The sequence below is a fragment of the Balaenoptera musculus genome, chromosome 1 (genome assembly GCF_009873245.2).
Source record: "Balaenoptera musculus isolate JJ_BM4_2016_0621 chromosome 1, mBalMus1.pri.v3, whole genome shotgun sequence".
Taxonomy (NCBI): Eukaryota; Metazoa; Chordata; class Mammalia; order Artiodactyla; family Balaenopteridae; genus Balaenoptera; species Balaenoptera musculus.
This window is the reverse complement of record NC_045785.1, coordinates 57,725,472-57,749,440: the sequence shown is the minus strand read 5'-3', so window position 1 is coordinate 57,749,440 and position 23,969 is coordinate 57,725,472. Positions and strand designations below refer to the sequence as shown.

Genomic DNA, 23,969 nt, shown 5'->3' with positions numbered 1-23,969 from the left:
AGGGTTGAGAAATGGAAGGAGCAGAGTGAAAGAAAATTATGAGTCAAGTACAGTGGTTCTCCACCGTTCATTCGGGTGTTACAGATTTCTTTGAGAATTTTATGAATAACTATTAAGATTTATTGAGTGATTATCATGTACCAGACACTGTGCTCAATGTTTTACATATATCATCCTTGTAATAACACTGAAGCTTAATAATGTTAAGTAACTAGTCCAAAGTTACACTCTGAGTAAGTAGTACAGTCTGACTCACTGCTTTACAGTGCCCTTACATACATATGCATATACACTCCCTTCCTCAAAACCTGATCCTAGGTTAAGTGTACATCATTCTGATGGAGAGTGAAATAAGATGTGCTGGGTTGATAGACTATAAGAAGTAAGGGAAAGTAAGGAAAGAAGTTGAAGGAAACTTGGACATAGAAGACATATAAGAAGGAAAATGGACATAGTACAAAATGAATAAAAATCAGCCATGTGGACTATACCTACATATTGTGCTTTAAAAAAATAAGTTGTCTAAGTACTGTAACAAAAAGAGGGACAATCATGTCTATATAAGCTCACCAGAGACTAGCTGGAGGTGGAAAGAATATAGACTTTTTCAAAGACAAACATTGTATCTGAAATTAAATCTGTCCTTAAACTTCAAAACAATAGGGTAACGTTACCAAGCACCAACAGCAGTACTGTAAGGTCGGAGTGGTATCCGTCTCCTAGCTGCACAGGAGGTGGCCCCCTCTCCCTCACACCAGGGCATCAGTCATTTACCAATGACTGCACGTGGTACCAGGTGTTGGCCGCTGAAGGGCCATTTGGTGGATGGACGTAGTACTCTTTCTATACCTATTGTGACTTAACCAGTAAATACTTATTAAGTTGGGGGAAAGAAGGAAAGAGACTGATTTTCAGCCAGGAAGGCTTAAGAGACCACATCCAGATTGGACAAGAGTGCTGGTTCCTAAGGTAACCAACCTCTTGGGGCTGGGGCTTAACTACAAAATAAACTATGAAGAGATGAAGGCAGTGAACTCTTCTTTATAATCCCCATGCTGGAGTTTCTTTTTTTTATATGTATAATTCATGTGGTGTGTACACTTAAAAAAACCCTCAATCTCTCACATTTTAATCTTTATTCTCTAGCTCTGGAGAGTCACTGGGTGAAATGTGTCTAGCACTTTAAAGTGTTAATTATTAACACTGTTATAATGTGATTCTTCAAAAATATAAATACATAAAGATATAGCTGATCCTGATCCCTCTTCCCCCAAATAGACTGCTACTGTTCAAAGTGAGACCATGGGTTTTCAGAGTGCATTTGAAAAACACGAGTTAAACCTGCATATTGCCATTCCCAGAAAACCAAAGTTTACTATGGGAATGATTCTGACACTTCTAAGATCACTAATAAATTCTAACCTGTACCTCTAATTCTCTTAAAACATTCAAATGCTAAACTTACCTAAAATATTTTATATTGATAAGATTCATGCATACAACCATAACAATACACATAAAAGCTAGTTTACACTGAAATTTTAGAATTCACATTGAATGAACTTAAAACTACAGGTTATTGCAGTTACTGATAACTCCTGAATGAATCAACTGTCAAAATTTTGCCCCAATTACATCAAAGGTCCATTTCATGCAACCAAAGTGCCAGGCATAAACTACCTTACCAATTCCTGACACAACTATGATGTTTCACTTCTATAGAAGCAAATTAGTAATCAATGACAAAATCTTGCTCACCTTTTTAATAAGAACAAAAACCAGTTTGGTTTGGACCTGAAGAGTTTACAACTATAGGAAATCCAATACATTGGCCCTGTAGCTCAGCTCTAGGCTACAGATGAAAGCACTGGTGATTATGTGCTACTTACACCTAAGCCTTAATTACTCTGGGAAAAGTTATAAGTATTCTCTGAGAAGGTTTAAGACTGTCTGGTTGAAAAGAATGTAAAAGATTGGTTCCCTTGTCTTTCTCTCCCTTTGTATATTTTAATTACTTTTTCCTAAAAAAGGGTGATTTGAAAGCAAATTTTGGGGGGTTGTAAGGGACTGGGGAAGGAGGTAGAATAAAGGAGAAAATAGGAAAAGACCATAACACGACCAAAATTTTAGTGAAGCCCATTAGTAATTTTGTAGTAATTAAATATAGTAGCCCATTTTCTGAAATAAAACAATAATCATTCCACTTCATAACCTATTTTGACCTGTACTTGATTATCTCTTCTTGAGTAATTACTTACTCAATTACTTGAGTAACACAAAATGTGAAAAAATGGAAAATATACGATTTTCTTCCTTTACTTTTTATCCCATGGATGGGTTATTCAGAAAAAAGAAAATATATCTAAAGCGATAAGTTTCTGTGAAATACAGGCAAATAGTTGAAAATAATTGCATTTCCGCTTCATGAATATATGAAGCCACTGTGATTGACTGTTAAATCAATCGTTTCCTCTGATGTTCACCTAGGTTCTGAATCATCCAAGCAAATTATCCCAGTTTTTTGAATGGCTTTCCAGCCTCTCCTAAAGAATAGTTCTGACTCCAGATTCCTTGTGTTCTTTTTAACTCATCCTTGAAAAGCTTTTATAACAGCTCTACACCATTACCACTAAGATCAATTCTGTTGTCTGGCTTAATAAAATATTGAATTGCTTAGGTATTATGGATTAAGCCAGTTTTAATCACTAAATGATTCAAAATGGGATCACCTGACAAGATCTGACTTAATAAGACTACTTTTCCAGCTCTTTAACTGTACACTTTAAAAAGTTCTAAACTAAAATTCTGAAACATATAATCTTTACTACTGTAAAAGTATAAGAATTCATTTTTCAATGACATTATGTACTCCAAATGCTTAAAGGCTGGCATAGGTCTTATTTCTTATGTTCTTTTTGTCATGGAGTACAGCAGATTGTATACATAATACCTTTCAATGATAGCATACCAAACTGATTTATTCATTCATTCAAAAACTCTGAGTGACCACTCTTGCTAGGTGCCATGAAATACACTGGTGAATAAAACAGACTATCCCTCCTCTCATGGAACTAAAGGAGGATACAGACAAAAAAATTAAACAAACATATAATTACAAATTGTGTTAGGCATAAAGAAGGCACTGAATGGGGTACAGTGGTTAAAAAAAGCTGATTAGGGGCCAGGAAAGGCCATTCTGAGGAGGGAATATTAAGCCCAGACTTGAGAGGATAAGGAGCCAGACTCAGAAAGCACATACCAGAGAGTGGGAATGAGGTGAAAAGCCTTGAAGTGTGAAAAAACCAGCACATCTAAGAACAAAAGCAACTAGTGTAGCTATACAACTAGTGTAATAAATGGATAAAGGACCATGTCATGTAGGTGGCCTTGCTGGCCAGGGCAACGAGTCTGGATTTTCTTCTGGTGTAACAGGAAGCCACTGAAGAGTTTTTTAAATAGAAGGCTGATATAAACTGATTTATATTTTGAAAAGATCATCATGGTTGCTGTGGTAATATACTGGAGAGAAGAGTGGTAAAAGAGGACATGAAAAACCAGTTAGGAAGCTACTGTAATAGTCTAAGCTAAAAATGATGGTGACCTGGGCTTGAGGGCAGCAGCAGAGATGGAACAAGAGCCAGATAAAAGATATTTCTGGATAGAAATGATAGGTTTATTTAGGAATGGATATTGAGAATGAAGGAAGATGACTCCCTGGTTTCTGACTCAGGCAACAAGGTAAATAGTAGTACCATTTTCTACTGAGATGGAGAAAACAGGGAAGAAACAGGCAGAGGAAGGAGAACATCAATCAATAGTTCTGTTTAGACATTTAAAATGTAAAGATGTCTACTGAGATATCCAAACAGAAATGTCAAGCAGGTGGTTAGATAAACAAAACTGGAGACAGGGTATAGGTTAATGCTAGAAAAATAACTAAGAAATACTGAGCATACACAGACACCATGGGATTAAATGAGATCAACCACCTAACTTAGCAGTGTCTAAACTTGGTGTGCACACTTAGTGAAGATGTAGATTTGAGCTCCCCCTCCGCATTCTGATTCAGTGTGCCTGGGGGAGAGGCATACAAATGCACATTTCTTAGTAAGTCCACGAGTGATTCTGATGCAGCGGACCCTCATACTGTATTCTGAGGAGCACTGATCTACAAACAGAAGAAAACACAACCCAGAACTGAGAACTGGGAAATTCCGAATCTAATCCTCGAGGAAAGGAAGACGAGTCTGCAAAAGACACTGAAGAGGAACAAGGAGATCGGGAAAACGACAGTGGGTGCTCTAAAATTCAAAAAAAAAGAAGGGAATGGTAAATTGTGTTGAATACCTCTGAGAGTTAAGTAGAGAAAGAAGTGACCAAAGGATATAACAATGAAATCATTGGTTATCTTGATAGGAAAGGGGCAGAGACAAGCTAGGGCACTTTATGGAGTAAGCAGGAAATGAGGAAGATGATGACAACTCTTAAGAAATTTTGCTTCTGAAGGGGAGTAAATAAAAGGTGCAGTAATTGGGGGAAGGCAGAGGTATGTAAGAGGAAATTTAGTACCCTTTTTTTGATATTTTTGATATTTTGACTTTGTGATGTTTTACCAAAGTAACTACTGAATTCTAATTCACATAATAAAGTTCTTTTTAAAAAATTTCCAACTTTAAATTATCCCACCTATGACCACATAGAATTTTTCAGTAATTGATTATATATAATACCACTTTCCCCAAAATAAAGTAGAGAACTAAAATTTTGTGTTTCCTCTCTCCACAAAAAAGTTATAACCACTTCATTCTCTAGCTCTTATTGTTATTTACCCTTGCAAGATCCTCTATTTCAGAACTGAAGTTTGTTTCTCCTTCCATCATTTCTTCCTCTTCTAATGTGCGTTCATCATCAAAATCATGAACCAGCATGTCAGCTGATGGATCAAATTCATGGTCATCTGATGTTGCTGAACCTCCTGGTAAAGAATATTTTAAACAGTTTGGTAAACCAAATTATGTGTATCTTATTAATATTAATTTAATGTATATGTTATCTGAAGCTGGATATGTCAAGTAAAAGTACGAGGGAAAAGCTATGCACAAAAAGCTATGCACAGGAAGTATTATTTGTTGTTTTCTAAAATTCTTGCCCTTATTTATCACCCCCCACAAAATATCTTCTTTAAGGATTATTTTTTACCCTGTTTCACTTCTATATATTTACAGTGACAACCGCAAAATGAGGGGGGAGGTGGGGGGAATGTTTGAAGAGTACTGTAATCTTCCAACAAAACGTGAGTTGTAAATAATAAATGGTCATATCAAGTAAGAATGATCTTTTGTGTGAGAAAAATCAATTTGTAATCAATTGATTGATATTTAATAGAACCAATGAGTATGAATATATAGTCATGTGAAATACATAATCATCTGAATATAGTCTAATGAAAATACAGCTGAACTCAAATATTATTTTATCACATACCCACAAAAATATATTCTAATATAAAGGTAGTTGTCCTTATCTTACTTAGTTGAAATAACTCAGAGTATAAAAAGCAAAGTTTATTAAAATTACATACAAAACTCTTATGAAAGGCATTAAAAATAATCCAGTAGGGAACTGTTGTATAAGCTAATCTATTTTTAGCCTTGTGGCTGGGGAATACTGCTGTACTCAATAGGGTCAAAACTTGTAATAGGAGATAGCAAATGCTGGGCATATATAGTCTATAAACTATCCCCATATTTGGCTATTGCCAAACCTGGACTTAAGTTTACAAAAGCATTGTTACCTAATAAACAAATGAGTTACTTAACATTAAAGAAACCAAAAACAATTAGCAATTTATTTTTATCAATTTAAAGTGTTAAAGGTTATATTAATAGATGTACCTACCCTTCTATTTCACTCCACTAAGAAAACCAATAAGTAAAACAAAGAGATAGAGAGGCTGATTTCTTGAAAAATCAGACAATTAGGAATAAGGGGCGCCAAGACTCCAGGGTTCTTGTTACCTCACAATATTTTCTTATGTGCCAAATACTATGCTTAAGCACTTCACATACATTATCTCATTTAATCTTCAAACAATCCTATGAACAAAAAACAAAAACTTGAGGCTCAGAGAGTTTAAGTAGCATGTTTAAACTCACAGAGGCAGTAGGTGCCAAGAACGGAATTTTAATCCTGGTTCTGCCAATTCCAACGCCTTTGCTTTTACTGTGCTCCAAGGCTCCTGTAAGCCTGAGTTTCAGAAGCAGTAGATATTCTGCCTCAAAGAATACTTGAAAAGAGCCTATGTTCACAAAGATGAGTAAACTGCCAGCTAGGTCAGATGGCAAAGCACTGAGAAGTCAGTGTGCTCTTTGAGGAACATAACAAAATATTGATATTAAATATAAAATAACTAAATATATAATTGCTAAATCAGGTACCGTCTAACTTGTTATAATACAAATGAGTTATCAGAGTTTTAGAATGATTTATAAAATAAAAACATTTAGAAAAGTATATTACCTTAATTTCTTCTGGAAATTAAGAAGAATGTGGCATAATTTTAGTAAGGGATCTTAGTACTAGGTGAGGGACTAGACACAAGGGTTCTGTAAGAGCAGTTTGAGAATCACTAATTTATTTGTTGTTTCTTTGTCCCAATCATTATTCCTTCTTTCTGAGTTTTCAATGGAAATGTCCCAAAACTTTTCGGTTCACACAGCAATCGTCTAGGACACTTAGTCAATAATTATGTATTCCTACAGATGTTGCTCTATTTTTCTTCTCCCTTGTTTTAGTTGACTTCTTTTTACCTTGTTCTTTGAGACCAACTAACCATCCTATTCCTTTCTGTTAATTACTAAGGCCCAAGATTAGGCAATCTCCTAGGGAAAAGAATCCCAAAAGTAAATTATTAGGGTTAGGGAGTCTGGTGCTTTGTGTAAGTATTTTGCTTCAGAGTTAAGGCTAATATCACTGCTTCGTCATAGGATTCCATCCTACTGCAAAATCACTAAAAAGTACCTTACATCTTTGCAAAGACTAAAAAGATAAATTCAGTTTATAAAACATCACGTGCACTCATTTAATCATTTTATTACCTTCCCTTCCCTAAATCCCCACCTCTAATGGCTACTATATGTAACTGGTTTACATTAGTGGAGTCTATAGACAGACCATTTAGCCTGGGTCACATGACTACTATTATTAGCATCAATTCCAAAGTACAGATGTTACAAAGGACACAGCCTTTCACCAGTGGAGCAAAAATTTTTTTACATTAAGTTTTTATTCCTAATTTTTTCCTAATTGCCTACAATTAGTATTACTTAAAACAATAAACATTTCCTTGGACAGAAGCCTGATACTACAAATAATAAAATCTAAAAATAACTTTCTTAATTCACAACAACACTCATTTGTTGAATCTTTTATTTTACCTTTCCCTCTCTCATTAAATGCACTAACAATATTTTTCTCAAATACTTTGAGTTTCCCATACAAGCAAATATTTCTAAGCAGTTAATGTTTCCTTTTTAAAAATACACTTCAAATATACTTCAAATCAAACAGCAAATAAAAACTACACAAAATACATGCGGCAATTCATTAAAAAGAAAGAGAGAGAGAAAGAGAGAGAGAGAAGAAACCCACAGATAGTCACGAGGTTGAACTCACAGCAGCCTCACCTGTACCTTCATGGGCAGTCAAATATTTCATCCATTTCTTTTTCCCCAGAGAAAAGAAGCATTCAGAAGAAAAGCAAGTCAGATGATAGTCTAACTCCTCTAACCTTTATGTAACTAACAGGCCAAATGTTAGTCGAACAGAGATTATAAAAAATATAGAAAATACTTACCTGGACTTGAAGACTCAACAGACGGCTGAGTGGGGGAGAAAAGAACAAAAATTAGCATCTTTGTGTAGTAAATCTTTATAAACATTACAGGAATTATTCAATGACTGATATAAACACCAAAAACTATAGTTACGTTTTAATGTCTGAATTGTCTAAGACAAACTAAAACTTCCCATATAATCCCTTCTCTGACATTATGTTAACTTAAGCATAGAGAAAAATCTAAAATGTTCCTAAATCTAGAAACAAAGACAATAACATGGAATTAGATTCAGATTTTAAAGGCAAACATGTATCTCATAATATATGTGGTTCAAGAGATATGATTCTAGATCCTGGAATTCTCTAAAATATTATTTCCTTATCAATACAGGGAAAACCCAAGGTTTGTTATCAAGCTGGTCTCTGGCTTAAAATGAGTGTGAGAAGGGAGGCAGAAACAATTTAAAACGTTGTTTAAAATAAAAATTTCGTTGTAAGAAAGCAGAAGGAAAAATTTAAGTGTTACTTCAGCACCAGACAGTACATTAGGTTAACTTTACTAACACAAAACATACTTTTAAATTACCACAGAATTAACAACCTTTCAAGCTCAAATCTGGGAAGGTTAAGTTATCTAATGGAAGATCACAAAGATTCCCAATTATAATGTTCCTTCTACTGTACCATTCTACCTCTCATAAATTTAACCACAAGCATCTGGAAAATTTAAAGGTAAAATTGTTAGCAACTTATTTTAGTGTTATCACCACTTGACAGTCTGTGGCTGTGTTTTATCTTAATTCAGTTAATTCACAATTATAAACAAGTCATCTGCAAACATCAACTCCTATAAGACAAATTCAATAACAGAAATTCAAAAAATGCCTCAAATGACATAAACTTTATAACTGAAACCTTGCCTATTCATTTCAAGCTCTCTATTTCATGCTCATTATAAGTCAGAGATGCTGGAAGTCCAAAAGGACTAGCAAAAAGATAGAGATATTCTAGTGTTTTCCTTCTTTGTACTAAGAAATGGGGCAGAGAGGCAAGAACAAAACTGAAATGAGCAAAGTGCCCGATTTTTCAAAAGCTAGGCATCTAAGACAAATTCTTATAAGGTGTTAAAAGTCCATTTTGAAAACTGTCCACATTATGCTATTGCAGTAAGTATGCCATTCTAGAGTCCACGTGGTGACTTAGATTGTTTTGAGGCATACTTTTTCAAGGGTCCTATTTTTTCCTTTTAATTCTTACAAAAGAATGGTTCTTGCCTATAGCATTGTCTCATTCTAACAAAAGACCAACAGTATTCAGTATTATATATTTTCAAGCGTCCCACCACCATCTTTACTTAAAAGTTACTCTGCCACAACAGAGTGAAAACAGTGCTACTGTTAAATTTGGTGCCTCCAATGGGAAGCTGTAGAGCAGGGTAACAAAGAATGTAACCATAAAAAGGGTTTTTAGCTTGCTTAACACCTTTTGAACAGCTATATACTTCTAGCTCAAAATAGATTTAACCACCACACAAATTATTACACAGCAAATCAGTATTTTAAAATATTAATCCACTTCTACTTCACACTTTATTTCCCAAGTTTAAGCACAACCTCTGTTCAAGGCTACAGCAAAGTTAATGACTATCTTCATCTGGTCCCAGGTTCACTATCCACAGAGTAGCCTTACAATGCTGTTTTTCCTTTTTAGTAAACTTCTGAAATTGGTTTGCATGGCATAAACAAACAAAACCCAGGACTTCTTTCAAATTAGCTAAAAAGAAATAGCTCTTTGAGCATTTGGCTCTTTTTGAACACTTCAATAATTATTCCGTTTAACAATCTTCTGATAAAAAAGGCTGATTAAAAATAAGTTATTCTACTGAAGAATAAAAGGTACATTTTCACTGATGTTATTAGACATTGGCAATAACAGAGATACTGAATTGCGACTAGCATCTGTATTTGTATTTGCGTTTGTAAGACACCTCAGACTGCGCTAAATGCCAATAAACACCACACTGATTGTTGTTTTATTGGTAAATAGTTACTTTAATGTTCTGAAAAAGGCCCGAAATATCTTCCATTTATTAAAATACCAAATGTTTAGAGGACTGATAGCATTTGTAAGTATAGCTGGCATAAGGTAGAACACCCAGTGCTCAAAGATAGCACTAATCATATTATGTAAGACATACTAGAATGTTTTAAAACCATGATTTGATGGATGGTATATCTAGATTAGAACTAGGGGAGGGGAAGTAGGAATGGTTTGCCTATAGGTACATATTTTAGTATTCTATGTTCAAAATAAAATTCTACTGTATCGGTTTGATGAAGACAGGAGTGAGACCGGTTTCCTGAAAGTTAATTATATCCAATTAAATCAAAGACGGGCTTCTTGAAAACAGGCATTTGAAAATAGTGTATACTGTAAACATTACTTCTGTCCAACCAACAAACTAAATGATTATCTTTCAAATGAGATATGAGTTTAGTATCATAATACAGGAAACTTTAGTATGAAATGAGGGCATTTTTTATTTAGGTATTTAAAAGAACAGCAGAACCAGCTTATGTTCATAGAGCACTACATATTTTCAAATGCATAAAGTTACCTGATCATAAACCTGGCAATAAAACCTGCCCCACCTACCTCATTTTATAGATTAGCAAACCCAGGGAGATAAACTGACTTGATCAAGGTTCCACGGTGGGTGGTGAAGGTAAAGCCTAGGATCTGATTCCTTCTATACTTCCCAAGGAAACAACTATGTTAAAAAAAAAAAAAAAATCTTTACCTCTCTCCTCCTTCCTCCTTACTTTCTCTTTCTTTTTAAAATGGTTTTCATCTATCCAAAGCATGTTTAAAAATGTGACTGCAAGTTGTCATCTGTCATGTCAGACTCTTTTTTATGTCACATTAGGAACTGGTATCTCTAACAATACCCTCTAGAAAAACCTGCAACATCTACCGTTAATGACTACAGTAAATTAGAAAGGAAGAAGGAGGGGAAAAATAAAACTAAAGCTAAACAGGTACTCATTTGTAGCAATACCTATTTTTAGCAAAAGCTCAAATTATAAAATGTAAGCAGTAAAGAAAATTTTTACATTGGGGATTAAAATGTACTTAAAATGCACTCATACATTACTGGCAGAAGTATGAGTTAGTTTAAGCATTCTGGAGATCATCTTGCCAACATGAACTTACCCTACTGATATGCCTAAAACAGCACACCAAGATACATGTATATCGTTTATCACCACAAAGTTGTCTATAGCAAAGAGTTGGGAAAAAATTTAAGTCCATCCTTTAACTAGTTAGAAATGAAATATAGTTTTTCCAAGCAATGGAACATTATTAATCCATTAAAAAGAATGAGACAGTTCTGTTTCTGTTGATTGAGAAAAAAATGCTAAAAAAAAATATATGTATATGTAAGTACATGCATCTGGATAAATAGACAGCTATGTTAGGAGTAAAAAGCAAAGTATAGAGGAGAGAGTAAATTGGGCTGGAATATACATAAAAAAGTTTTCCCCCAAAAGGATACACAAGAATCTGTTAACAACAGTTACCTCTAGAGTATGGGTTGCAGAAAGAAGGCTTTTTTCATTTTATACCTTTCTGTACTGTTGGAATTTTTTAACCACTTGCAAGCATTACTCTTTTTTTTTTTAAAAGAAAGTCAGTAGAGATTATCTCATGCAATTATGAGCTATTTTCACTTTCTTCCTTTACTTTTAGATTTTCAAGAAAACCTAGTATTTGCCTTTTTTTTCTTTTTTAACAAGTTTATATAATTTTGAAAAATAACCTAGTTTTCTTTTAGGTACATACGTAATTGTTTTATCTGAGATGGAAAACACTAGAGAGACAGACAGAATATGAATAGGCTAAATCAAGTTAAAGAATGAACTCTGCTAACTTTTATAGCAACTTTTATACCGTCACCCATATATGATTCAGCTGATCAAGCTGCTAATAATTGTAACAAACATTCAATGCCTCAGATTTGTTCAAATGTTTTTCTTCTGTATTTTTCTAGACCATGGTAAGAAATATCCCATATACCAGAAAACTGCAAATTGAGAGATAAAAGATCAACTAACTAGAATATCACCCTTACTAAAACATAAATAAATAAATAAGGTAGTAAAAACATGAAGTAGTCATTAGACTCTTCTATCCCAGACAATCAAGAGCATATTTTTCAATATGTGTAACTGTCCTAATTGTTCCCCTCAAACCAATTCCACCACCATTTAAGTATTATTACCACCTACTTAGTAATGCAGACACTGAATCACAGATTCTCACCGGGATGAAGACAGAAAGGAGTTTAGGGCCTACTCCAGGGTGGAGAAGGCAGGGAGACTGTGCCAGGGCCCACCATCTCTCTTCCTCCATACACAATTAAATCACTTAACTTTGCTGTTGGTTAACAAAGCCTTGGAGTTAAAACTAGCAAATTTACCACAGTAGTAATAAATCAGAGGATGAACTGCTATTACTAAGCACTAGGAATTCAGAGGCCTACTAGATTCCAGTCTTAATTGTGCCACAAACAGCACAATCTAGGACAAACTGCATAAGCTCTCTGCTCAGTTTCATCTTCCCTTAGATGAAAAGATTTAGATTTCTTCAAGTTTAGTTCAATTTCCTTTGAGATCTAAGTTCTTTACTTTTATTATGAATTGCTCAAAAGACATAAACACTACTGAGGAATACTTAGCTCCATGGATGCGATATGTTTAAGATTCTTCTAAATTTTTTTTTTTAAATCTAGGGCTACTGGGAAAAAAAGATGATCTCAATTTGCAAAAAGCTTTTGGGGGTTGCTACTTTATGAATTTCATATCTACATAAACCTAATTATAAAAGTCATTCTAAGCCATGGCACAGGTCGAACAGAATGGGTCCCAGCAACAACTGGTATGTGAACTTAATCACTGCAATGAATTTGCAAATCTTCTGAAATATACAGGGACTCCATCTGAACTTTATGCAATAAATTTCTATATAGCTGATTACCTTTCATGAAGAAACACTGAAGTTTCAATGGCAGTGTTGTATTTCTGAATTATTTGGGAAAATGATTAGTCTCAAGAATTCTCTAAAAGAAATTCACTTCTATATTTCCCAACTAATCTTTCCTACCTTATCAAGCACTTTGACTATTACTCCTTTTGAATTAAGCTTTTTAAGACTTTCATGCATTGGTGTTAAACACTTCGGATAATTCCTTAATAGCTCTGTAAGTATAAACACCAAAAAAAGGGTTTTTTTCATTAGCAGTTTTAAGGCCTAAATTCATTGCAGTAAAACAAGTTTTGTTTAGAGTAGAAATTAACACTATCAAGAATAGCAGTAAGATGATCCTATTTCCTTAAGAAACAAAATCCAAATACCCTTGAAAAATGCTACACAGGGAGTCTGTTTTTAAGAGAAATGGATAGATTTGATAGTGAATAAACAAGATTATGTATTTTTTTTGGAAATACTAAAATACTTAAAACTAATACAGAATAGCAAATCCATTAAATTTTCTTCTCTTTATGAGACAACAGTATGGTCTAGGTGAAAAGACAGGTCTTGCACTATGCTGTGGCTTTCTTTCCCTTGAAAAGGAAGTCCCTTATGTGTTTACAAACTCTGAAATAAAAGACAAATTGTTCATTCCCAAAGGTCTGTACACCACATTCCTTATAAAACCCAAAGGATCGCCTATTTCTTCCTCTTATTCTTTCTCTCTCATTGCCTTTGTAAAACTGCCACTGCCCTGTAATTTCCTTCCGTTAAGTGTGACTAGGAGAGCCTCCTTTTGGAAGGTTGATTAATAATTTTAAGGGATAATAAACAATGAGAAATATTACCAAAAAGTATTAAGAAAGGGAGCATATGCTATTACTTCTGCATACATTAAGTATGTTTTTAATGTTACTACAATTTTAATAAGCATTAAACACATACTTCCTATTATGGACTAAGATGATCAGATCAAGTATGAAAAATTAGTGTTTTGTATTCACATCTAAAGCAAACTGTATTTAAGAATTAAATATTTTTCTGGAAAAACAAGGTCAGGGTCATTCTATGTAGGAAACAACAACGAAAAAGCGCAGAAGCATAATACCTACATTTTTCTCTGGAGACTTATTTCTTCAATAACCTGTTTTCCCCTCAGATTTATCAAATAAACGCATACTGTCACTTTGCACTTACTGTTATTTTATCAGTTAGTATCAATCCTCAGGTCTATTTAACCAAAAGTGCAAGAGCACGGCATTTGAATTATTTTACCACATGCTTTGTACTGGCAGCATAAAGAATGAATCTCAAAAAAAAAAAAAAAAAAAGAATGAATCTCCTGAGAGTTCACATAAAAGTAAAAGCACTCTATAATATAAACCAAGCATTTCTTCTTATCTAAGTTTTAAAATGACCAGTCTCTAAAATCATTCTAAAAATTTTTTTTTGTTCTAGATTTTCTGTAGGGGATGAAGGTTCCTCCACTCTTCCTCCAAATTCACTATAAATAAAACCATCTACAAGTAATGGAAGACTATAAAAGATGAATTTTTAAGATACCAGGTCACTAAAAAAGTGCACTGAAAACAAAATTCAGGTTTTTTTCTCCCTGAAACTGAACTATCCATGTGTTCCTACAGAATATGAGAGTTCCATTCTCCAAATGATGTAATTTTTAAGGAAACTAAAACATACACTTTAAACTATTAGGAAGTGATTAGTGGCTCAAAATATTGCTTTTCTTCTCTTACATGAATGCAACCATCTTTAATTTCTAAAACAAATAAAATGTTAAAATGCTTTTATTTACATATTAAGTTTTCCGTGTGGTAGGCAGTTAAAATGTCTGAGTAAGATTTTTTTTAATTTAAATTTCACCGTATTTTCATACACTAAGATATTTTCCTTCAACAATATCTTGCTTTAAAATATGACTACAGAACTTAGAGCTCAAACCATTGTGAGCAGCACCACGAGGCAAGAAACCACATCACCTATTACAACACACTGCTGCTTATCTAATGGGCATGGGATCCAATGAAGACTATTTGACAAAATATATGTAAATCCAGCTGCACAGAACCCCTTCCCCTCTTACATATGAAGGAAAGAAACACTTAAGAACCTCATCAAGGCTAAAAACCTTTCAGCCCAGTGAAATGAATCCAGTCACATTTAAGTGAAATACAAAGAACTATGTTTTCTCCAACTCATAATTTCTTGAAATACAATTCTTTAACCACAAAGAGCAAAAGAAATTGAAATAAATCCTAACATCTAAATTTAGTTTTAAATCAGAATATTGAATTTTTAAAAATAATATTGGCAGCAATCGATCCTGCTACAGTAAAATCTCTTCCTCTTTTAATAGCAAATACTTCAAGACAAAAATATAAAGTCAGTTTCCATAAAGGGGAAGGAGCACCCTAAGAGCCACTCCAGAAAACTGTTTAAGCTTTAGGTCCCTCCACTCAACAGGTACATGAAAAGGCCTCCAAATTAATATTCTTTTCCATAACCTATGTTTCTGTATTCCAAGGTTTAAAAAGAAGAAATTATGGTATTGATAAAAGTGTACTCACCATTGACTTCATTTAGCAAATAATGAAGACAAAAATTGGGGTTGGATGATAAATAAAATTACCTACTTCCTGAATCTGTTTTTACGTGCCTCTGAGACTATAAAAATGGTAATTCTCACATGAAAAAAATGGCTTTATCAACATTTAGAGTGGCTCTACTCAAAGAAGACAAAAAAGTCCAAATATATCACCTCTTGAACTCCAGCGAGTGAAGGATAGCGAAATTCTTCAGAGGATAAGGGTAAAAAGCGTGTTAAAAAAAAATCAAATGTTTAAAGGTTTAAATCAGAGGGAAAAATTTAAATCTCCAGTAGTATATCCTAAATTCAAATTAATCAACAGAGGTTGTTTGCCCACCGATCTGAGGCCCCAAAATGTAAAACAATCGCCACCGAAGAAAGGGGGCTTTGGCAACTCGTTTACTAGAAAAAGAGCAAACGGGGGAAAAAAAAAATCTTCCCTAAGGGGGAAAAAACTGGTAGAGAAAGAAGACAAGAATAGACAGCCTAGATTTGCAAGGGGGGTAAATGCCTGGAAAGTGATGGGGGGTAAGAAAGGGAGAAAGCAACTCTTCTGAAACGTAAAGAGAGAAAAAGAGGTTCTCCGGTGGGGGGGAAGGGGGAATGTTTGAAGAAATGGGGAGACGCCCCCAACCTAGAGGAAAGGATTGCGAAAGACCAGGTTTATTTCTCCACGCTCATCTGGTCACCATCAAGAAAATTACAGAGTTAATCAAAGGCCGTTTTCCCCAACACAGGCAGAATGTCAGTAGCAAACCGACGGGGGTGACGCGGAAGGGCGCAACAGCATCTCCACTGGGGAAGGAAGAAACTTCGCAAGAACAGGAAGCAGCAGCTCCTCTCCTGGCCCCTAGCACCGGCCGGCGAAGTTGCGCCACAGGCGCCCCAGCCCCGCGGGCGCCCCCTCCCCCTCGCCCCTCTCCGTACGCACGGCTACGCAGCCCTCGACCCTTCAAACTGCCCCCGAAGTCCAACTACGCCTCCGCTTCCTCCTACCCCCGGACCCATCGCAACTAAGTTCCACGGAAAGCTCCCGCCCAGAGCGCGGCCTGTTCCGGACAACAGGTGGGCAGTGGCGCCAGCAGGGCTGGGCCTCCCCTAGCCAGGCCCACTCCACTTCTCCCCGGCCCGGACCTGGGGGCGCCCGGCTCCGGGACGGGGAGGGGGCGCTCACTCCCTTACCTCCGCCATATTTGCCGTACTGACGGGTCACATCTCCGCGGCGGCCGCAGCTGGGTCACGGCCAGAACCCGGATGTAAGACTCGGCAACGGGACTCCAGCCGTCTCCGCCACCGTCTCTGCCGCTCCCGCCGCCGCTGCCTCGGCGGGAACGCGCAGGAGCCGCCCGAGCGCGCCCACCACACCCCACTCCGCCCCCTCGCGGCACCCGGGCTGAGCTGGACTGGAGGGAAAAGGCTGGAGCGCGCGCGCGGCCCCGAGGCAGCCCTCCCCCGGAGGAGCGCGGAGGAGGCGGAGCCAAGGTGGGTGTGGGGGAAGGCGGGCATCTTAGTGCCGGGCGCCTGCCCTAGCGGATCCGCGACTCCAGCCCGGGAGAGGGCTGTACGGACCAAAGAGGTCGAGGAAACTAGCCAAACTAGCCGCGTCCTGCATTCATATCGAAGGGGAAAAGATACGATACATTTCACATGTAGGCCTTTTTTGAAGTGCATTTGTTAGAAAACGGATGTTGCTGTGATGCAACAGCTGCAACTAGTGCGCTTTGAAAGCGGTTATCCCTTGACAGATATTTCTCTTGGTTCTTTCCCTACAGGAATTGTAAAATCCCACGTACCAAAATCTTAGAGGTCACAGCAGAGATTAAGAAAAGGGATTGTGCTAGGTAGACTGCCATCCTCATATATCATTTGCTTTTCCTCACACACCTTCTGTAATGCCAGTAGCAACATAACTGTGCAACGGCTGAATTCTGCACAGCTAGACAAAAATTTTAAAGGTGAAATATTGAAAAGCTGCTCTTTAATAGATATAATCTCCGACTCGACTGCATAGATGGAGAACTTGCTTATGTGCAACGCCTGAAATGCCTGCAATTTAAAAGTTTATTTTAATGTATTGGCCTAGAACTGCCAAGTGGCTTTGGTGACAATTCTGATGACTGCCAGAGCCAATGATTGCAAAATAACAAACATGTTTCACCTCCATTACTAAGGCAGATACTGGGTAATGCAAACGTGATATTAAAACGTGCACTAACACATTTTACCAAACCAGAAGTTAGAAAGTCTTATTTCATAAAGACCCGTTTTCCTCCAAATGTTCAAGGGTTCTTCTTACTGCAATTTCAAAAATGACTACCAAAATCAACAAGTTATATATGAAACTCATTCATTCCCTCCAAATAATGTGATGCCAGCACTACAATATATTGCATAAATGTGCATGTATACAATTTTTCTTTAAACTGATACTTAACTTACAAGGAATATGGGGAAGGCTGTTTTAAGTTATTTGTATTCCCTTAAAATTCTAGACTCTATTAAGTAGCTTCTTATTTCCAAAGATTCAACATTAACTTGAAATTCTTACGTCCAATAATAATTTGTGCATGAATATTTTGTGCATTTATAGGTATATGAAGTAGCTGCTAAGTAAGGACATTACCTGGTAATATGACAGGAAAAGAGTCCACAGACAGTCTGTAAACCAATTAAACATAAACATCTGATGCACATTTTCTACTGAAAGAAAAGCAAGGGAAAGAAGAGAAAGGAAAACTTTAAGGTTCCCAAATCTACAAACAATTTTTACCATTAACTGTACTGTACAGTATTTTCATTTTATTTTTTTAGAATACTTATATAAAAGTGTTTTTCAGGATTCCTTGAGGGAATAAATATTTTAGCATAGGTATACAGTTTCTAAGAGTTACCCTGTTGAATTACCTTAGTCCTTTGGACTCGAAATAGAAATGACTTTTGTATAAGCCAGTTCATATTCAAACACTTTTCACTTTGAGATGCTTGATGGAAACAGCTGTGAAGGCAAAGAACAATGTATGTGCCTAGACCTGAGGTGGGTAAAGATAAGAAAAATAAGGGGCCTAGAGGTAGAAACTCAGGCTTTATAAAACCACCGGCTGAAGGAGAATTATCCATTTAAATACTAAAGCTAATATATGAAATTTAGCTGGTTATCAAAAGGAAAATTAAAAAGTATTGTCAAAATGCAAGGTACAGGAATAACTTGCTTAAGCCTGTTTAATCTTTGATTCTTCAGTTAATTCATCAACAAGAATCCCAATTGTGATAAAGAGCTGGGGATCACGGTCCCTTAAGCTACTGAATAAATTCTGAAATTGTCAGGAATATCGAGGTCTGGGACGTATTTGAATAGATATCCATCTTACTGATAAATGACTTTTAGGTTTATTGATATTGTTATCAATTTTACTATTTTTATGTGGCATTATCGTTTAGGGGAAAGATTCCCTCTACATTTTTCTCCTTCCTTTTTTTGTAAATGTGGGTTACATGATTTTTTTTTTAGGTTCAGATATTCTAAAGGTAAAAAGAAACAGCTCCAATATTGTAAGTCATTGGTAACATTATTATTGAATTCAGTATAGTTTTACTCCCCATTTTATTCTAGTGCTATACTTTAAAAATTTTAAGGAGCCATCTTAAGGAAAGCAAATTCTCAAAACACTTGCTTACCTCTTCAGTATCAAATATGTAAAAATTAACTATTCATTAGCCATAGAATCTTAATGTTGGATGGGATCTTAGAGGTCCTTAGTCAATTTCTACACTGTCTAGGTAGGAATCCCTCATTCTGTTTCCCCACTACCAGGCTTTTCTGCCTAAGCTTAAACACCTCCAATGACTCACTGTCTCATGAAAAGGCTGCTCTTTTCAAAAAAACCTCTAATGTTTGTAACATTCTTCTTTTTAACAAACCAGAATCTACCTCCTTGTTATTTCCACCCATTACCCTGAGTTCTTCAGCACTTTGGATTAATTCAACAGATGTCTTCTTTGTATTCAAATACAAACACTCAATATTTATACTTGGGTTAACAAAAAATAAATCTTTAAAGCCTATTGATACCAGAGGAGCTGAAAACGGGACATTACAGAGTTGAAAGCATGAGAAAATTCACCGTTGCCTATGAGCTGTTTAAAATTATTACGGTTTATAATCTTTATTTTGTGATATCCAAAATGGTAGCTGTTAGAATTGTGTAGTAAAACGTTTACAGTTAAGCTAAAAGGTGTGGTTAATTCCAATTATATGTGAGGTTTGTGGCTAATGTCCCAAAACAAAAAAATCACTATACAAAGCCTGAATAAATGCCTCTTTAGCTCCCATTCCCCACCTAAAGGCTTCCTTATTTTCAGGCAAATTAACATTAACTTTTACCACATAAGCTACTCAAAACTGCTGTTATATTGGGAAATTATTTTTAAGCAATTTACTGCATACTACATTAAAAAGTTTTAAACAATTTTATAGAGTCTGCAATACACAAACATACATACACACACACACACGAACCCCTCGAAGTTATTTTGCTATTAACAAAAGCATTTTAAGGTCTCAATTTTTCTTCAGCCAGTACCCCAAACTAACCAATAAGTAAACCTGGCAATTTACACATACCTAAGAAATATAACCTTTTATTCAGGACCAATACCTGATTCAAATATAATGTATACAATATAAACATGTTATGCACTTCAAAAAGGTACCTCTCAAAATGCACCAAGAAAACAATTCAGACTCTGGGGCTGTTTGAATGAAATAGATTAAAACAGCACATTCAAAACCCTAAAACCAAATTATGTATCTAACAATTTTCAGAGTCCATGAGTCCCTTTTGCGATTATTGTGTTAACTATTTCCTTAAATTTTTATTTAAAAGTGACAGCCTACACATGATGTGCAGGTGAAAATTTATGGATAACTATACTAATTTGGTTGAAGATAGCTAAATGTCAAAAAACTTCACCTATTTTTAAAATGTACATTTTAGATAAACTGAGTTTTACCTTTACTCTAGCAGGCAAAATGTAGGTTACAAAGCAGTAATGCATTACATTTGGAAGCCCCACATCTATGACAATCAGCATCATCTTTTTGTTAGTTTGATTTTTATTATTAACGCCACCCCAAAACACCTATATAGCCTTTTGGTTCTTCAAAGAACAGTTCTGGTTCTTCTTTTCATAATTTTTACATAAAGAGTTTTATCCAGTGGCTCCATTTTATCAGATTATCACAAACTGATATTTTGATAGTTTTTATATTGTTGACATGTTATTTTTATCTCACCCAAACTCTGGAAATTATTGGCCCATCAGCAGTTCTCAAACACTGGAAGAGTAATATAACATTTATATTACTTGAGGGAGTTTGGACTTTCCCTCCCTTAATCTCCAAGTGTGCCCCTGCCTACCAGCATCACATCCGTCTTGTCTGCATTGAACCTCAACCAGTTGGTTCTTAACCACGTCCGAAACTCAGCCAGGCACTGGGAGAATCGAGCCACCACACCATCTGGATCAAAGGAAAGAGAGCCTCAGTAGTAACGAGACTAGAGACGATGATACTACAAGCTCACCATTCGCCCTGTCTCTAATTTTTAAAAAGACGGCCAGGAATTAGGACAGGAATCCCATGACAGTTTTAGAAAAACATTAATGAGTCTTGAGTCATGCAATTTGTAACTGATGATAAAGGAATAAAAGCGATCCAATAAATAGGTCGCCTCATTCCACCCATGATTGAAGAAAGGTTCACTCAAGTCCGGGTCATCTCGTCTAGGCGGCCTCAGTAGACAGGCCAATCTTGGAACTGCATAAGCTTTTCTGCAAAATTAAGAGTTTTAGCGTTGGAAGAAGCTTTAGGTATAACTGGGACCCAGAGAGAGGTAGTGACTCGCCCAAGGTCACACAGCAAACGAGGACTAGAGATGGTCTCCAGGCCAGAGATCTTTCCAGCAAAAGCTGGAAGAACAAGGCCATTCAAAGGCTGGGGAGGCATCTGCCCCCAGGGATCCTCCCAAGGGCTGGGAAGACCTCATTCCCTCACAACAATACCCTCTTCGAGCCTCTCTTCCCTCCCTCACTCCCTCCGAAAAGGGCCGGCTTGCCCAGGACCCTGCTCACCACAGGGGGCTGCAGTGGGAGCAGGAGCCTTCCCGGGATGAGACAGAAGCCGGAGATACTGCGGGAAAGAGGCGGAGCCACAGCGGGGCGGTCAGCTTGACCCCACCCCGACCGCGTTCCGGGGCCGACTGGAGAAAGGCGGAAGCGGACAAGGCGAAGCGAACTCACTCCGCAGCGGACTCCCAGCGCGCCGCGGACGCCGGGGAAGACTGGCGCCGCCGCCGCCGCCGCCACCGCCAAAGCAAAAGACCAGTCTGGGAAGGGGGTGGATGGCGATGGGGAGCTGCGCATGCGCCTTGGGTGGCCGGCGCCACTCCGGGAGGGGAAGTGCGCCCGGCGCGCTCTCTCAGCCCCTCCCCGGAAGTTAAGGGTCTTCCGGGCGGTACTCTGCAGTGGGGGAGGGGAAGGAGAGAAAGGGGACCGAGGACACCTCGGGAGCCCCTCCACCCAAACAGGGCTAGGAGAGGAGAGATGGTTTATGGAGGCTGCACTTACAGCCGCTGCCGCTGCTGCCGCCGCCACCTCCGCTGCTGCCGCCACCGCCTGAAGAAGCCCCATCCATCCGCCTGCAGCCCGGGAGACTCAGAGCCTGGGAGGGGCCTAGGGCCCGGGCCGCCCGCCTCCTTCTTCTAGTCGTCGTCCGGGGCTTCCTCTTGCTCCACCAACCCTCTGCCCTCCCCTCCGCCTCCGCCCTCCTCCTCGGCCTCCAGCCGCCAGCCAACCGCGCGGCCGCTTGTTGAGCCAAGGCTCCACCGTCTCCATGACGTCCGGCAAACATTCCCGTGCCTTAGCCGGAGCCGCTGACGCCGGGGGTTGGGGTACAGGGGCTCCAGAAGAAGCCAGGGAAGGGGGTGGTCGACTACTCCCCACCCAGTCGCCACCATGCCCATCTCTCCGGTAAACAGCCGCAAGCAGCCGAACGTCGGGGTGTAAGTTCCGGCGCTAAAGCCTTAGTCCATTCCCCTGGGTCCCGGAGGGAGCCCTTTTAGATCTTAGCTCTTACTGCATCTGTGTTCAGTCGGCAACCCTCGAACCTCCGAGGCGGCAGTGTCTCCTTCGTTGGCCTAGGACAGCCTTTTCCAAACCTCTACTGCTGTGCTTGGTCTCCGAGAAAAGACTTAGTTTGTTGAGAACCACCCTTCCTCCTAGCACTCCTGTTTTTTTCTGTTTTTTGGTTTTTTTTTTTCCGGTCTGCAGTCTCCAGCTTGTTGCCTCCAAGCTGTGCCCAGATGTTCAATCCTCTCAGCTTCTGTGAGCCACCAGACCGAACATTACTATGCTCTGTAGCTGAGGTTTTTTTCTGCCTTCTCCTCATACCATCCTGCCTTAAAACTCATTCCAGCTTCCAACTTTGTTGTTCTGCAGCAGTTGGACTAGGGGCTGGAGAAAAGCATACAGCTCTACAGATGTCTCGCTTACAACTTCAAATGGTCCCTTAGTCCAGCAATTACACTGAAGTTTCCTAATTCATTCACTCTCCCACACTTCCAGACCACTTTTGTTCTCTCTTTTCAAACCTTCAGCATCTCTTCTATCCAGTCTCTTCCAGATCAGCTAATCTTTCTTTAGCAGAACTTGTTGAAAAGGTCTTGGGAGAGAACCTTCTGCTCTTCCCTGCATATGGTACTCAGGTTTTTGTCCAATCCTATCACTCCACAAAAAATAGCTTTTGTGAAGGTAAGCAATAACTGTCCAGCCAAATACAGTGGCCATTTCTCAGTTTGTTTCTTAACTCACCCATCAGCAGCTTTGATCTAGTTTACCACTTCTTGAGTGTTGAATCACTTCATTTGGTTTCTGGGACACCACTCCTCCCTAATTCTCCCCTTGGTTTATGCCTACTCCTTTTCAAAATACTTTGCTGGCATCTCTTTATCTCTCCCGTATCTAAATATTGGAGTGTTGATGGGATCAGTAAACCTCTTCACTATTGTTTTTTGCCTTTAAAAGTCACCTATTTACTGATGGTTTACAAGTTTAACTCTCCAGCCAACACCTCTCCCAAGAAAACAGACTTAAAATCAAGCAGCTGTGCTTAAAAGTTAATAGGCATCTCAAAATTTGTATCTAAAACTGAACTTATTTCGCCCTCTAATCAACTCTGCAGTCTCCCATTTCAGTAAATGGCAATTTCCACTCTTCCAGTTACTCAGTAAAAAAACTTTGGGTTACCCTTGACTTCTCAATACCCCACTCCATCAGCAGATTCTACCTTTTCTACCTGCAAAGTAAGTCCAGACTACCACTCCAATGTAAGTCACTGTTACATTGCAGTAAACACCTAAATGATCTTGCCCTCACCCTCAACATAGTAATCACTGTGGCTCTTCTCAAAAGCCTCCAATTTCTCCCATTTCACTCAGAGTA

The 23,969-nt window shown here is 37.7% G+C and overlaps 2 protein-coding genes across 10 annotated transcripts in view; one reads left to right on the top strand and one right to left on the bottom strand.

The window, feature by feature from the left end:
• Positions 1-22,391, bottom strand: part of MIER1 (MIER1 transcriptional regulator) — a 56,647-nt gene extending 34,256 nt beyond the window's left edge. For 2 of the 9 annotated variants that reach the window (XM_036843288.1, XM_036843295.1), the window contains exons 1-4: positions 22,098-22,391; positions 20,891-20,991; positions 7,856-7,880; positions 4,830-4,975 (exon numbers count right to left, since the gene is read on the bottom strand). In XM_036843288.1, coding sequence (XP_036699183.1) covers positions 4,830-4,975; positions 7,856-7,880; positions 20,891-20,991; positions 22,098-22,380 — 555 coding nt within the window. In that variant the 5' untranslated portion in view covers positions 22,381-22,391. Of the gene's footprint in view, positions 1-4,829; positions 4,976-7,685; positions 7,723-7,855; positions 7,881-16,655; positions 16,875-18,096; positions 18,174-20,766; positions 20,809-20,890; positions 20,992-21,602; positions 21,981-22,097 lie in introns of those variants that run through there. The other 7 variants (XM_036843358.1, XM_036843315.1, XM_036843305.1 and 4 more) reach the window with 7 other exon arrangements.
• DNAI4 (dynein axonemal intermediate chain 4) overlaps positions 22,363-23,969 on the top strand; it is a 125,554-nt gene continuing 123,947 nt past the window's right edge. The window contains 2 exon segments of the mRNA XM_036843370.1: positions 22,363-22,417; positions 22,420-22,531. Of these exon segments, the coding sequence (XP_036699265.1) occupies positions 22,363-22,417; positions 22,420-22,531 (167 nt within the window).